The 14774-nt window shown below is 45.2% G+C and overlaps 1 protein-coding gene across 7 annotated transcripts in view; it reads left to right on the plus strand.

The window, feature by feature from the left end:
* FRMD4A (FERM domain containing 4A) overlaps positions 1-14774 on the plus strand; it is a 695719-nt gene that overhangs the window by 656775 nt on the left and 24170 nt on the right. For all 7 annotated transcript variants that reach the window (XM_055296556.2, XM_055296557.2, XM_055296555.2 and 4 more), the window contains 2 exons: positions 7704-7837; positions 12250-12372. In XM_055296556.2, coding sequence (XP_055152531.1) covers positions 7704-7837; positions 12250-12372 — 257 coding nt within the window. The remainder of the gene's footprint in view (positions 1-7703; positions 7838-12249; positions 12373-14774) is intronic.

Genomic DNA, 14774 nt, shown 5'->3' on the forward strand with positions numbered 1-14774 from the left:
GGCCGGGAGGAGAGCTGCTGTTTGTGCTGCTGGCGTTCCCTCCACATCCATTCCTCCACACCCAGCTGTCCCCGGCTGGAGTCTGGAGTTCCCCGGCTGGAAGCTGGGAAACCCACAGTGACACAGGCAGTGTCTCCAGGGTCTCAAACAATGTCCATAGCATCGGGAAGCTCACTCCAAAGATTTCCAAATGCCCCCGAAAATGACTTTCTGACTTGGCACGAGTAACTCCATCTCTCTCTCTGCTTGGATGGGAATTGTCTTTTTAGGGTCAGCCCTTTTTGTCTTCCTCGTTGGTCAGATTATTAGTGAACTAGTTCATTGAAAATCCTTTGGATTAGGATTGAAATGTGATCATAAGGTCACCAAAAACAACAGATTCTATCTTTAGTATCATTCAAGTAGATCATTTCCTCCCGATAACTGGGAGGAAAGATTTTTTGCTGGAGAACTGACCTGATGACACTGTTTTCCTGACAATAATTCAGAGGCAGGCTTAACCTTCTCAGAGAGGCAATAAAAAAAAGTCACCCAGCTGGGTGCAGTGGCTCACGCCTGTAATCCCAGCACTTTGGGAGTCAAGGCGGGCAGATCACTTGAGGTCAGCAGTTGGAGACCAGCCTGGCTAACATGGTGAAACCCCGACTCTACTAAAAACAGAAAAATTAGTCAGGCCTGGTGGCGCGCTATAATCCCAGCTACTCGGGAGGCTGAGGCAGGAGAACCACTTGAACCCAGGAGGCAGAGGTTGCAGTGAACTGAGATCACACCACTGCACTCCAGCCTGGGTGACAGAGTGAGACTCCATCTCAAAAAGAAAAAAAAAACCAGATGTGACCAGCTACAATTCAGGTTAATTACCCACTTAGCTCCCGACTGTGGGTTCCACCATCCACCTTCTACGGCAACTACTACCTGTCTCATTCTTTTTTTGTCTATTTAGAGACAGGATCTCACTCTGTCACCCAGGCTGCAGCGCAGTGGTGTGATCATAGCTCAGTGTACTCTCAAACTCCCGGATTCAAGGGATCTTCCTGCCTCAGCCTTTTGGGCAGCTGGGACTACAGGCATTCGCCACCACACCCAGCCAATTTTTTTATTTTTTATTTTTTTACAGATGGGGTCTCGCTGTATTGCCCAGGATAGTCTCAAACTCCTGGCGTTAAGCAATCCTCCCGCCAGGGCCTCCCAAAGTGCTGGCATTAGAGGTGCAAGCCACCATGCCCGGCCTATTCTTGTGGCCTGCTTTCTTCTGCCTCCCAGCGGGCAGGTCTGAGCACTGGACGCATGTCTGCTGTTCATGTCTCTCCCACACCACGTGCACATGGAAGGGACTCCAGAGGCTTCTATTAGTCGGGTATGGTGGCGTGCTGTAATCCCAGCTACTCAGGAGGCTGAGGCAGGAGAATCACTTGAGCCCAGGAGGCGGAGGTTGCAGTGAGCTGAGATCATGCCACTGCACTCCAGCCTGGGTGATCCAAAGAGCCCCTGCCCTGCTTCCTTCTCTTAGGTTTTGATGCTTGTACTATCACCAACTCATTATGCTTGGACAACCCTTTCCAGGTAGCACTTAGCTACTGTTTTCTCCATCAATAACCTTTGAAATCTCACCCTTCTACCTAGAATAAAGAGGTTCCATCCATCTTCTACTTCATTAATCCCAGAGACAGCTCAGATTAAACTCTGTTTAGCATTTGAGTTTACAAATATTTGCTTCGGTCTGTTGATAAGATGAAGCAGTAAATCCTTTAGGCACTGGTTAATGATGAGACACACCCTTCCAGCCCAGGAGAGGCTGTAGCAGTAACTGAAATGAGAGCAGCGTTGGCAGAAGGCTGGAAGTTAGGAAGGTAGAGAAAAAGGAGAGGGAAGATTGTGCTGTGTATGATTCCTGTTGTAAAAATTGCAAAAATGACTGCCAGCGGCAAGAGGGAACTATCCGAGTAAGTTATTTATTGAGTAATAGTGAATTCAGTTTGAAGAATCTTAGAGATGGCTCAGTTGGTCATTTTATAGACGGCGCTGTGAGGTTAGTAACTCAAGGCCTTACACCATTTAATGGCAGATACGTGATGAAAATCCACTGTCTTTCCCACCAGTCACCACCCTCTCCATGATAGCAGATTTAGATCATTTAATTTTTTTTTTAATAGAGAAGGGGTCTCACTATGGCCAGGCTGGTCTTGAACTCCTAGCCTCAAGCAGTCCTCCCACCTCAGCCTCCCAAAGTGCTGGGATTACAGGTATGAGCCACTGCACCCAGTCTATATCCACTTTTTTAATTTTTTTTTTTTTAATGGAGTCTCACTCTGCCACCCAGGCTGGAGTGCAGTGGCACCGTCTCAGCTCACCGCGACCTCTGCCACCCAGGCTGGAGTGCAGTGGCACCGTCTCAGCTCACCGCGACCTCTGCCTCCCAGGTTCAAGCGATTTTCCTGTCTCAGCCCCCCAAGTAGCGGGGATTACAGGCGCGTGCCACAATGCCCAGCTAATTTTTGTATTTTTAGTAGAGACAGGGTTTCGCCATGTTGGCCAGGCTGCTCTTAAACTCTGACCTCGTGATCCGCCCGCCTCGGCCTCCCAAAGTGCTGAGATTACAGGCGTGAGCCACCGCGCCCGGCCCTTTTTTTAATTTCCAAGGGGCTAAACACAACCTCAAAGAGGTTTGCACTTGCACAAGCATATACATGTTCAAATAACTGGAAATGGATAAATCAGCATAAGCCTAGGTGCTGATTTGAAATTAGAACTTTCAGTTTGGTTTTGTTTTTGTAGAGACGGAGTCTCACCATGTTGCCCAGGCTGGTCTCATACTCCTGGCTTCAAGGGATGCTCCCTCGGCCTCCCAAAATGCTGGGATTACAGGTGTGAACCACCGTGCCCAGCTTTTAGTTTTCGACAGTCCCATTTCCCTGAGCCCTAAGGCTCTGCCCTGCCTCAGTTTCTTCCTGGAGTCATTCTGTCACTTGAGGGCATCAAGGCAGGCTGCGAGAGTGAACCTCCACCTCCTGATTTCTCCCTGTCTTGTAGCTTCTTTCCTTCTTCCCCTTTAAAACCAACCTGCTGGGTCAGGGGATGCCTAGTGGGCATTTGTGGAGGAGGTGGGAAAGCAGATCAATATCAGAGGGCATTTTGGGCTCCCTCTCCTGACGCCCTTTGAGCTGCTTCTGTGGAATGTTCCTGGTGTGTCCATGTCACTGGGCACTCGGCCACCTCTTGCCTTGGTGGCCACGTTTGCTTAGTTGCAGGTAGCAGCCCACAGGCTCAGATCACACAAGCTCTGAGATAGAGTAGCCGTGAGAGCTCCGAGCCCTTGCCCCAGAACAGTGGATTTCCTTTAAAGACAAAAAAGGCAGTGGGAACCTCTTTTCGTTACAATACGGCAACCTGAATACATGCAGAAGGTTCCCAGGGAGCTGCTCTGTTTTGAGGAATGTGGAGTGGAATAGGATAAGAATAGCCACGGAACCTCCTTGACCCCACCTCCATCCATAGCTGCCCCAAAGACATAACTGCAAATCCGGGGACTCAGGAAACATCGTTTGTGAACACTGTGTATTTTTTTTTTTTTTTTTTTTTGAGACAGTCTCTCTCGCTCTGTCGCCCAGGCTGTGGTGCAGTGGACTAATCTCGGCTCACTGCAACCTCCACCTCCCGGGTTCAAGCAGTTCCCTGCTTCAGCCTCCCAGCTGGCTGGGATTACAGGTGCCCACCACCATGCCCAACTAATTTTTTTTTTTGTATTTTTAGTAGAGATGGGGTTTCACCATCTTGAACAAACTGGTCTCGATCTCATGACCTCGTGATCTACCTACCTCAGCCTCCCAAAGTGCTGGGATTACAAGCGTGAGCCACTGTGCCTGGCCATAACACGGTGCATTTTTAAAAAGTGGATCTCATAGAAGTATAAAGTAGAACAGAAGTTTCTAGAGGCTGGGAAGGGTAGAGAGAGTAGGAGATGGGGGAGATTGGTTGTAGGACAGAAATTACAGTGAGGTAGGAAGAATGTGTTCGAGTGCCCTATAGCACTGCAGGATGTTAATAGTTAACAGTAGGGTATTGTATAGCTTCAAATAGTTAGAGGGAGGATATTGAGTATTTCCAACCCAAAGAAATGATCAATGTTTGGATGATGGATATGCTAATTATCCTGATCTGATTACCATATATTATATGTACCAAAACATCACTGTGCACCCCATATTATGTGTCAATTAAAAAAATTTTTTTAAAAAAACCCTGCCTAGTTCTGTATTGCTCCTTTCTAAAGGTGAGCTTTGGACCTCAAGTGTCACACTGAATTGAGTACAAAGCTCTTTTCTTTGACCGATACTTCATTGAGCAACAGTGAAGAGGCAGTTGCAATGATTTCTCTTTCTAACTCTACTAGGATGTGTGTGTGTGTGTGTGTGCGTGTGCACACACACTCATGTTCAACCTGCCCTAGTTTGAGGGTTGACCTATTTCAGGCCCAGTGCAAAGTGCTGGAGATGTGTTTTCTCATTCAGCCTTTATGAATTAAGGAGGGCAGGTAACTTACCCAAGGCCACACATCCAGTGAGTGGTTCTGATTTTATCAAACCCGTATCTGTTTTACCCTCTATCCACCATCCAGTTACCACTACAGTGGAAATCTCCATGTCCAGGGCAGGCTGGCTCAGTGACTTTGCAGGGATTTAACTTGGTACCCAGACACCATCTTCACCCTGAAGTAACTCCCAGGCTAATGGCATGAAACAGAGCCAACCAGCATTAGTGGTGCCAACCAGCATTAGCAGAGCCAACCAGCACTAGCAGATACAGAGAGGGGCTCTCGAGCCGTCTAGTTTGTCAAGACTTTCTTGCCTGTTTTCTGTGGTCTTGGTATCTAGGCTAATTATTGTAAATGACAATAATTTGGGTAGCATTAATGAGCCCTGGAACTCAGGGCCAAATCTTAACTAATCCCATAACTAGCAATATGATCATCCAAAAACTGTGCTTTACCTCCCTTGAGTTTCATATTGTGATTTGTGCCATTCCTGAACACAGTTAATTCTTAGACTGGACTTAATAAATCATTATTTCCTATTGAGAGGTTAGGAAGGAGTGAAAGGGAAAACAATGAATTTTTCACTTGAGCTAGAAATCCTTTAATCTTCTTGGACCCAAGTTTCTCTAGGCCTGTTTTTTAAATCTAAAATCTGACTTCCTTCCAGTATTGTTTTACATTCTTACTAATTCTTTCAATGATGAAACAGGGAGTACTTCAGTAAATGTTCCTGAGTCTTCAAATGTGATTGGTGACTATTACTAAGAGAACCAGATTAAGAGTCACAATGATTTAGCCATGTAACCTTGGAGGGACATAAACTGGAGATAATTTAGAACTGGTAAGCACAGGGTGATTGGCTTATGGAGGGAGCAAACCTGAACCATTTCAAAGACGGGAACCTGCAATAATGTCCAGCGATGTGCTGTGTGAATATGACACTATATGGATTTAGTATATGAGAACCATGAGGTCACGGATGAAGCTTTCTTGTGTCCAGTTGCATTTGGAGACCTGCCACTGAAGTATGTCAAATTCCAGGAAACAGCTACAAATATAATTCAAAGCTTGGAAGGTAGGTTCCATAATGGAACAATTTACAGGTATTAGATTTTTGTTACGAAGAGAAGATAACAAGTTAATGATAGCATCCAAGTATATGACTGTGAACATTCAGTTGGTTGTTCATTCAAGCTAATATTTGTTAGCTGCTTTGGAGGCATAAAGATAGTATGTTTCTGTGGTGACAGATACATTCTCTATTTCAAGCTCCAACTGAGTAGGTGAGGGAAAGAAGAAAACTCATGTCAGAGTTAAAATGTTCTTAGACATTGAGAGTTCTTGATGATTAGTGTTGTAAGAGCCTGTATGTATGGGAATTGATGGAATAGAGGGTTTCTGCTCAGAGACATTAAATAAAAGAGAAGAATAGTATATTTATGGGGACAATTTAAGTGAAGCAGAGCTGTTTGATGCCACGGGACAGAAGTTCTTTCTAGCCTTCTGATGCTGCAATGCCTTTTCTACCATTGGAAGAAACAGAACTGTGGATTCTGGGAATTCTGATTGGATTATTCTCTCGTCCGTTTACTAAAATTGTCCAAAAAATCCATTGTTTCCTATGGAAATACAATTTTTTCTCCTTCCTACCAAAAGTCCTGCCAAGGTTTTACTGGGATTGCATTAATTCATGGAGAATGGACATCTTTACAACGTCAAGCTTCTAATCCTTGACCACAGTGTATCTCTCTCTCTCTTTAGGTTTTTAATTTTTCTCAGCAGAGTGGGACAGTTTTCACGGTAGAGATCTTGCTCATCTTTAATTAGATTAATCTCCCTAGGTGTTTGAAGTTCTTTAATGCAGTTGTCAATGGCATGGTGTGAGCCCCTTGAATGCACACCCACTAACACCTGTCCATTTCTAACACTTCTGCTCACGATGGGCTTGCAAAGAAAAGTTATAATCAGCTTTTCCCTTTGTAGAGAGTCAGTGTTCCTTTTCTAACCCATCAAGGTAGAAAAAGTACAATAGCTTCACTGCAGGAAACTTATTTCAGAATCTGAACACTGGCAGCCCAAAAATTACTCCTTTGGTCTAACCTAAATTCCTCCAGATGGCATTTCAGCTTATTTTCCTTTTGTTTGGTTTGAAGTTTGCCTCTCACAAAGGTTTCCTATCTAGCACTCTGCTATTTGAATCATCATGTTTTACCCAGGAAAAGCATGTTAAAATATGTATAACTTTTATTAGGAGGGAATTTGCTCATGATATAAAACATGAAGTTAAAAAATACAATAACATTCTAATTTTATTTTTTAAATATATGTGCTTAGGAAAAAAGACCAAAAGAAAATGCATAGCAATGGTTATTTCTGGGTGATTAGTTAATGGACTATTTTTTATACCTGTCTACATTTTCAGGGTTTTTATGATAAACATGCACTATCTTTGCACTAAGCAAAAATAATAAGTACTTTTAAGTGAACAAAATAACATTTTAAATACATTTTAGGGCCGGGAATGGTGGCTCATGCCTGGAATCCCAGCACTTTGAGAGGCTGAGGCGGGCAAGATCACTTGAGGTCAGGAGTTTGAGACCAGCCTGGCCAACGTGGCGAAACCCCACCTCTACTAAAAGTACAAAATTAGCCAGGTGTGGTGGTGGGTGCCTGTAACCCCAGCTACTCAGGAGGCTGAGGCACAAGAATCACTTGAACCTGGGAGGCAGAGGTTGCAATGAGCCGAGATCATGCCATTGTACTCCAGGCTGGGCGACAGAGTGAGACTCTCAAAAAAACAAAGATAAATAACTCAATACGTATTAAAATTGCTAGCGTGAGCTTTTCTTTCCCCCTTTCTTGTGTAAAGTCTATTAGAATTTGCTAGTAAAATTAAAACAGATAGGTGACATTTCTTAAGATAATCGAGAAAGATAAACTTCTTTTTCAGGAGGGTCCATCTTCCTGCCATTTCTTCTGACTAGCTATAAATTCCATGCAGTGCTGGAATGTGCTTCTCACAGTTAGAGCACTGAGCACCTGTTTTATTTCACACTCCCTTGATTCCTGGGGTAAATCCCATCTCCACAGCGTGGGCTCCAGTTAAATTCATTAGTGGTCCAGATGTGTGTCCCCTGTCAGCTGGCCAAGTAACCCCACTGTTTATTGACAGGTTCTCAGGAATCAGATAGCTCGCAGTCGGCCAAGAAGGACATGCTGGCTGCCTTGAAGTCCAGGCAGGAAGCTCTGGAGGAAACCCTGCGTCAGAGGCTGGAGGAACTAAAGAAGCTGTGTCTCCGAGAAGCTGTAAGCCTTTCCTAGCTCATCCTGTTGAAATTGGTGTTGTCTGTGATGTCACTGATCTTTCTGATGTCATTTGATCTTTTTGATGTCATCTGACTGATGTCATTTGATCGTTTTGACAGAAGGCAAGGGTAGTGATAAAAAGAGGGCCTATCTGGGCGGCGAGCGCTCTCCTGAAACACAAATGTTGGAAACATCCAAATCTCTCTAATGTGCTTTGTCAGAGAAAGAATTAGAGCAGAACCACATTAGCACAAATCCACTGCAAATCTTAGGAAAGCAATTGGCCTGGCTGGGGAATGCACTATGTGATACTGTTAATATTAGCGAATTTTTATAAAGAATATGCTTAAAGGATTGGAAAAAAATACGGGTTTTGGTGTGTGCCTTTAATTATTTGGAAAGCCTTGTTTTGTTTTCAATAAAAGAAAAAGTCCCTAAACCCATCAAAGAATTGGTTGATGAAGCACTATGATGACCAGTTAAAGTTGGTGCTGGCAAAATCCCAAAGAGGATGCCACGGCAGTCCAAGTGACAAGTCCTAATGATGATCCCTTGTACTTGCATGGTGGTTCATAAAGCATCTCTTCACGTGATAGTGCCTCATTGATTGTAATGGCTGTCCACCATCTTCCCAAGATTTTGTGCCTGAGTTTATTGTTGTGGTGGCTTTTGTTCTTTCTTAAGGGTATTTCAGACTTGTCTTTGGACATCCTATTGAGAAACACTGGTGCTCAACAAGGGAACCACGATCTCACTTGATATATAGTCACCTTTAGACCCTGTGATCTGGTGTTTAACTTTTTCATTTTAAGAAATGAAATCTTGGCCTAATGACATTTTTAAATTTTATGCAGGCTGGGCGCAGTTGCTCATGCCTGTAATACTAGCACTTTGGGAGGCTAAGACAGGAGGATCACTGGAGACCAGGAGTTTAGAGAGTGGCCTGAGCAACATAGTGAGACCCTGTCTCTACAAAAAAATAGCCAGAGGTGGTGGTGTGTGTCTGTAGTCCCAGCTACTCAGGAGAGTGAGGCAGGAGGATCGCTTGAGCCTGGAAGGTTGAGGCTGCAGTGAGCAATGATCACGCCATTGCACTCCAGCTTGGGTGACAGAGCAAGACCCTGTCTCCAAAAAAAAAAAAAAAAAGAGTAAAGCAATGCTTTCTCGACCCTATATGTGTGCTAGTCTCACAGAAGTTGCTGCAAGCTGCTGTCTTTATTTATTTAAATATCCATTTCCACCTTCTTCTGTTTATTTCATGACTGTTAGAAGTGTTTGAAGGCTTCTTGTTTTAATGCAGTACACATGACTGTGTGTGTGTGTGCATGTGCGCGCCTGCACATGTGTGCGTTGTGCACATGGGCACAATGGGGTGGGAGCTCTTCAGGGCGGGAGCAACTGTGCACCACCTAACCTTACAAAGAGCTTTGCCCGTAAACAGTTGAGAATGGGAAGTCAAAAGAGGTTCCCAAAGCAAGTCAAAGAGATGTATACCCCTCCCCCAAATACTAAGGCCTTGCAGCGGGAAGAATGAAACAAGGGGCCGTGGAGTGAGATCACATTACATTTCAACTTGGCTTAATTATGGTCTGGATTGATTTAAACTGGAGCCAGCTCAAAGCAGAACTACATTAGCACAAATCCATTGCAAATCTTAGGAAAGCAATTGGACTGGCTGGGGAATGCGCTATGTGATACTGTTAATATTAGCAACATTTTTATAAAGAATATGCTTGAAGGATTGGAAAAAATATGAGTTTGGGTGTCTGCCTTTAATAATTTGGAAAGCCTTGTTTTGTTTTTAATAAAAAGTCCCTAAACCCGGCAGGGAATCCACGTTTGAAAAATGTAAGGAACATGTCAGGGCAAGATGAGCATGCGTTTAAATCTCACCATCGTTCTTAAAAACAAAAGCAAAAGAAGGAAAACAAAGCTGCCACTTCTTATAATGTTAACACCAGAAAACGTAACTTGAGTGGAAGAAATAACCCAACAAGAAATCAGTTGCAGGTAGATTTCTCCTGTGATCATTCCCTATAGTTAGTCCCACCATAGCCTCTTGATGCGTGTGTAGTCAAGGGCTGGGGGGAGGTCTTGCTAAATCTGTGCTGTTCCTGTATCTCTCCTCTCAGCTCAGAGTATCAAGAAGCGCTGCTTGACCCCTGGGGAGGGGGGCAACTAGAATGAGGGAAGGGGAGAGCATTTGGCAGGATATAGGGAGGCACCAAGCCGAGGCCCCACTGCAGAGTGTTAAATTACATCTTCACCATGCAGCTCCAGTTACACACGAAATCAGATTAAATATCTGGAGAATCAAGACTTCGACTCAAATACCTTCAAGTGGATGGTGAAAAAAATCAGTAGCCTCATTTTTTAAACTACATTTTAAAACCACAAACAGTTTAGAGTTACAAATCCATGGCAATTTTAACAACTTTTCCCTCCTTTTTGGAATTTTCTAAGTGAAAAAAAAAAAAAATCAAGTCCTGACAGTATAAAACCCTCAATAGTTGTGTTATTTATAGATAGACTTTTAGGGAAGCAGATTAAAAAAAAGTTGGGGAATAAACACTTGACTACTTTGGAGACATTTGAACCACATTTTTCTTTTTAAAGAAAAAACCAGGGAAGAAAATAGCAGAGAGTTTGATACTCAGATAGTTGGCCATTGTGCTCTGAAATGCTTACATTGAGGAATACAAAGTCCACGGGGTCATTTCCCAGCAATCTGAACACAGCGAGGGAGAAGCAGGCGAGTGACGGAGTATGTGTGCTTATGCTCATGTCACGTGCACACACGTACACATGTACACACGCACACACATGCACACACCATGCCTGCACATGCATACATGAGCACACATGTGCACACAGCAGTTGGAGAAGAAGGGCCAGCATCACTCTCTCATGATTTGGATTTTCCCGCCTGCTGGGCACTCAGCCCTGGGCTGCCCTGCGCAAAAGCTTTCTGTGTGGATGATGGATATTCCTGAGAAGAGCCTTCTGAACTTCCTTGTCAGAGCAGCACCTTGAGTCTTTGTGCAGCATCTGCATTGATTTGGGCTAGAAAGCCAGAGCTGGGTTTGGCCTGGAAGTGCCCACTTTGCTGTTAGAGACAGACACACAGTTGGTCCCCCAGGTTTTTCTGGTCTCTGGAAGTGACTTCTTGCATTTGATGCCTGGCCTCCACAGTGTGGGGCAGCCACTGACTCTGATTTGATCATTGTGCAGCCCTGATACAACTCACAGAGAGCCTTATTCTAATCTTGAATCACCCCTAGATCCTTAGCCTTTAACCAGGATCACTGTCACCATGGAAGTCTGTCAACTAAATTCACTGTCCTTGTACCCACAAAAATTAGATTTCCAGGGCCCAAAATACACAAAACAGGTGTTTTTTTAGTAGCTTTGTCAATAACATGGATTATATATTCAGTTTCTACTAAACTTTTTTTTTTCCTTAATAAACAGAGTCTCTATCTGTCGCCTACGCTGGAGTGCGGTGGCATGATCTTGGCTCACTGCAACCTCCACCTCCCGGGCTCAGGCGATTCTCCTGCCTCAGCTTCCCAAGTAGCTGGAATTGCAGGCGCTTACCACCACACCCAGCTAATTTGTGTATTTTTAGCAGAGACGGCGTTTCACCATGTTGGCCAGGCTGGTCTCAGACTCCTGATCTCAAGAGATCCACCTGCCTCAGCCTCCCAAAGTGCTGGGATTACAGACATGAGCCACCGTGCCCAGCCATTCTACTAAAACTTTTAAGTTAAACAGTTTAATGTCTTTTAAGCACAGCCTATTCCTGTAGCATCTGGCCAGAGTAGATTGCTACCCTTACTCGGTCTCTAAGTTATTGATATATGCACTTTTCTGGGATTTGCCATATAGATATCACTCCTCTTGTGAAAATTCATTTGAAGGAAACTTTAAACTTGGATATTTGAGCAGGAATATTTGATGCAGTGTCAAGAGCACGGGATTTGGAGTAAGAGAGACCCGAGAACTCACGTTGACGCTGCTCCTCACTGGCTGGGTGACCCTGCCTGGCACAGAGGGGGCAGGCAGGAAATATTCGTTCATTAACGAATGAATGAAATTCAAGTTTTATAATGAAAGCCAAAATGGCAATTATGTTTACTTCACAGAAATTTACTTTGGAAAAAACTTTGGAAGTGCAACTATTCTACGTAAGAGACATTGTTAGAGAAATGAGATTTCATTTCTTCAACTCTTATTTAGGTGTAGTGCTTACTGTGAATATTTCTAGCATAGGCGTTGACCTGTATCAAAGTGCATGCATGAATTTGTGTGCATGTATGTGCGTGTGTGTGTATGTGTGTGTGTGTGTTCTAGGAAGCAGACACGCCCCACCCTGATTTATGCTCACTCCGAATGCCATTTCGCATATGCAGGAGCTCACGGGCAAGCTGCCGGTAGAATATCCCCTGGATCCAGGAGAGGAACCACCCATTGTTCGGAGACGAATAGGAACAGCCTTCAAACTGGATGAACAGAAAATCCTGCCCAAAGGAGAGGTGGGTCCTTCCTTTCTGTTGCTGGATTCTCTCATGTTATCCTTGTTTTTCCCACTGGTCAGGCCTTCCAGGTTTTCTGTACCAATTTCTTCATTTCTGCCTAATGCCAGTATTTTCGCTCATACCTCTTCTTGAGTGAGCTGGCCGGTCAGTATGTGGTTCCCCTCGGTAGGAGTAGTTTGCTTGTATTCGCAGGCATTTGGGTAAGTTGCTTGTCTGACACTGTGGGCCTAGCGCCAGCAGCCACGTTGAGCTTGGGGAGAACATTCCAGTAGCATTCATGTGTATTTGGCTTTGTAATGGCCTCTCAGCCCTCAGTGACTCAGGGCCAAGCTTGATGTCTGATCTATGGAAGAAAAGCTGCCGAGAACTTAGGCCATGGCATCAGGTGCAAGGGCACATTGGCTGGGGAGAGACCAGTAGGGTCTACTGCCCCGTGGTCACAGCCTCACCTGGCTACTCACATCCCTCCAAGAATGTGTGCAGGATGCTTGGGCGGCCCTGGCCTTGTTTGTCTGTGTTTGGAGAAGCTACGTCCATCCTTTGGACTGAACACGGGTGAAGTTGGGGCTGGAGACTTCAGATTTAGGGAGAAAACAAACAAACAAACAAAAGACTTGAATCTCTGGCTGGTTAATGAGAATCCAGCCTCAGGCCAAGAGAAAGTAAAGGCCAGGTATACCCTCAGGCCCAGGGCTCCTGCCCAGGAAATGCTTTGCCAAATTTCTTCTGAACAAAGTTACTAATTAACATGCTCTTGAACAGAGGCCTTAAAAGGTCAGGACTTAGAGCCAGGGGAAAAAGGAATGCTGTACATTTTTAGTCTTTTAAGAAAGTGACTGGGAGAAACGGACACCTGGGGTAGGTAGGATTAGGGTGAGGGTGAATTCAGAGAGGGACTCACGTGCTTGTGGCCCGTCTAAGTGTTAGAGGAATCTCCTGAGATCTGCAGTGGCAGGTCCTGGGACACTGGTAGACACACCAGTGTGCTTCAATTAAAACTAAAGCTCATGTGGCCGGGCGTGGTGGCTCACGCCTTTTGCTGCAAAATCCCAGCACTTTGGGAGGCCAGAGTGGGCAGATCACTTGAGGTCAGGAGTTTGAGATTAGCCTGGCCAAAATGGTGAAACCCCATCTCTACCAAAAAAATACAAACATTAGCCAGGCATGGTGGTGTGTGCCTGTAATCCCAGCTACTCAAGAGGCTGAGGTGAGAATCGCTTGAACCCGGGAGTCAGAGGTTGCGGTGAGCCAAGGTTGCGCCACTGTACTCCAGCCTGGGTGACAGACTGAGACCCTGTCTCAGAAAAAAAACAAAAAACTAAAGCTCAGTTAGGCAGTTCCTGGTCTGTAAAATGGAGCTCATAGCCCTTACTTCTTGGGGTGTCCCTGGGATTGAAGGAGCCAGTGTGTGTAAAACACGCCACTCAGTACTTGGCACTTGTGATGCTCAGCAAACAGTTGCTCGTAGGGGAGGTGAAATCTCAAAGGAGGGGTGCCACACCGTGGGCAGGAACGGCAGGGGACGGAGGATGGGACTGAGGTCAGGTACTTCCAAATCCTGCTGGTCATCAGAGCCACCCTAGGGAGGAACTTCAGCTTCCCCTGTTGCTGGGCAGATACCTGGCCCTTAAGCTTTAAAAAGGGACCCCGCTTTTAGGGAGTTCCCCCAACACCCTCCTTGGTCTTCCCAGAGTCCCACCACACCTTTAACACTTCTCAGTACCGCGAGACTTTAGCTCCCTGAGAATGCCCTAGCCATGTGCTTCCTTACCTGTCCCCACATGTGATCTTTCCTAAGTTTGTAAAAGGAACCAGCACAAGAGCAGCTGGCATTCTGCAGGGTTCCTCTGAGAAGCATAAGATGGTCACCTGGTCTCTACTGTGGCTCCTGGAAACGCACTTTGCTTCCCTATTCATATAACAGGCAGACATTTGCATGGACAGGGCATTCAGCCTTGGACTTGTCTTAGTTTAAATAGTGAGAATTTGTCCTGGGCTCCCCACAAAACTCTGAATCAGTGTCTGGCGCCAGGGCCATTGTAACAGCTCAGGAACAGCTGCCACGGGGAGCCCAAACTCACAGAACAGTCTTTGTCCCTTGGTGACTTGCCTATTTCAAGACCCCAGGCGGGAGTCCATGTTGATATTCTTCTCCCTCTGAGAGAACAGTGCAGCCAGCCTTGGCAGGATTCAGAAGGAGTTTATTATCTCCGAAATAGTTCTCTTTAACCTTCACCTTTTCCTCTCGCTTCTTGTTCCCGCTCCCTTTAGGCTTAAAGTGCTCAAAAGTCAATGAGATCAGGCAAAGAACTTCTCCTTGATGGCATCCTCCAGCTTGGTGCATTGTGCCCAGAGGCAAGGATATTTTACTGAGCCACTATAACAGGGAGATCTGTTGA

Source organism: Symphalangus syndactylus, chromosome 10 (genome assembly GCF_028878055.3).
Source record: "Symphalangus syndactylus isolate Jambi chromosome 10, NHGRI_mSymSyn1-v2.1_pri, whole genome shotgun sequence".
In the NCBI taxonomy this organism is placed as follows: Eukaryota; Metazoa; Chordata; class Mammalia; order Primates; family Hylobatidae; genus Symphalangus; species Symphalangus syndactylus.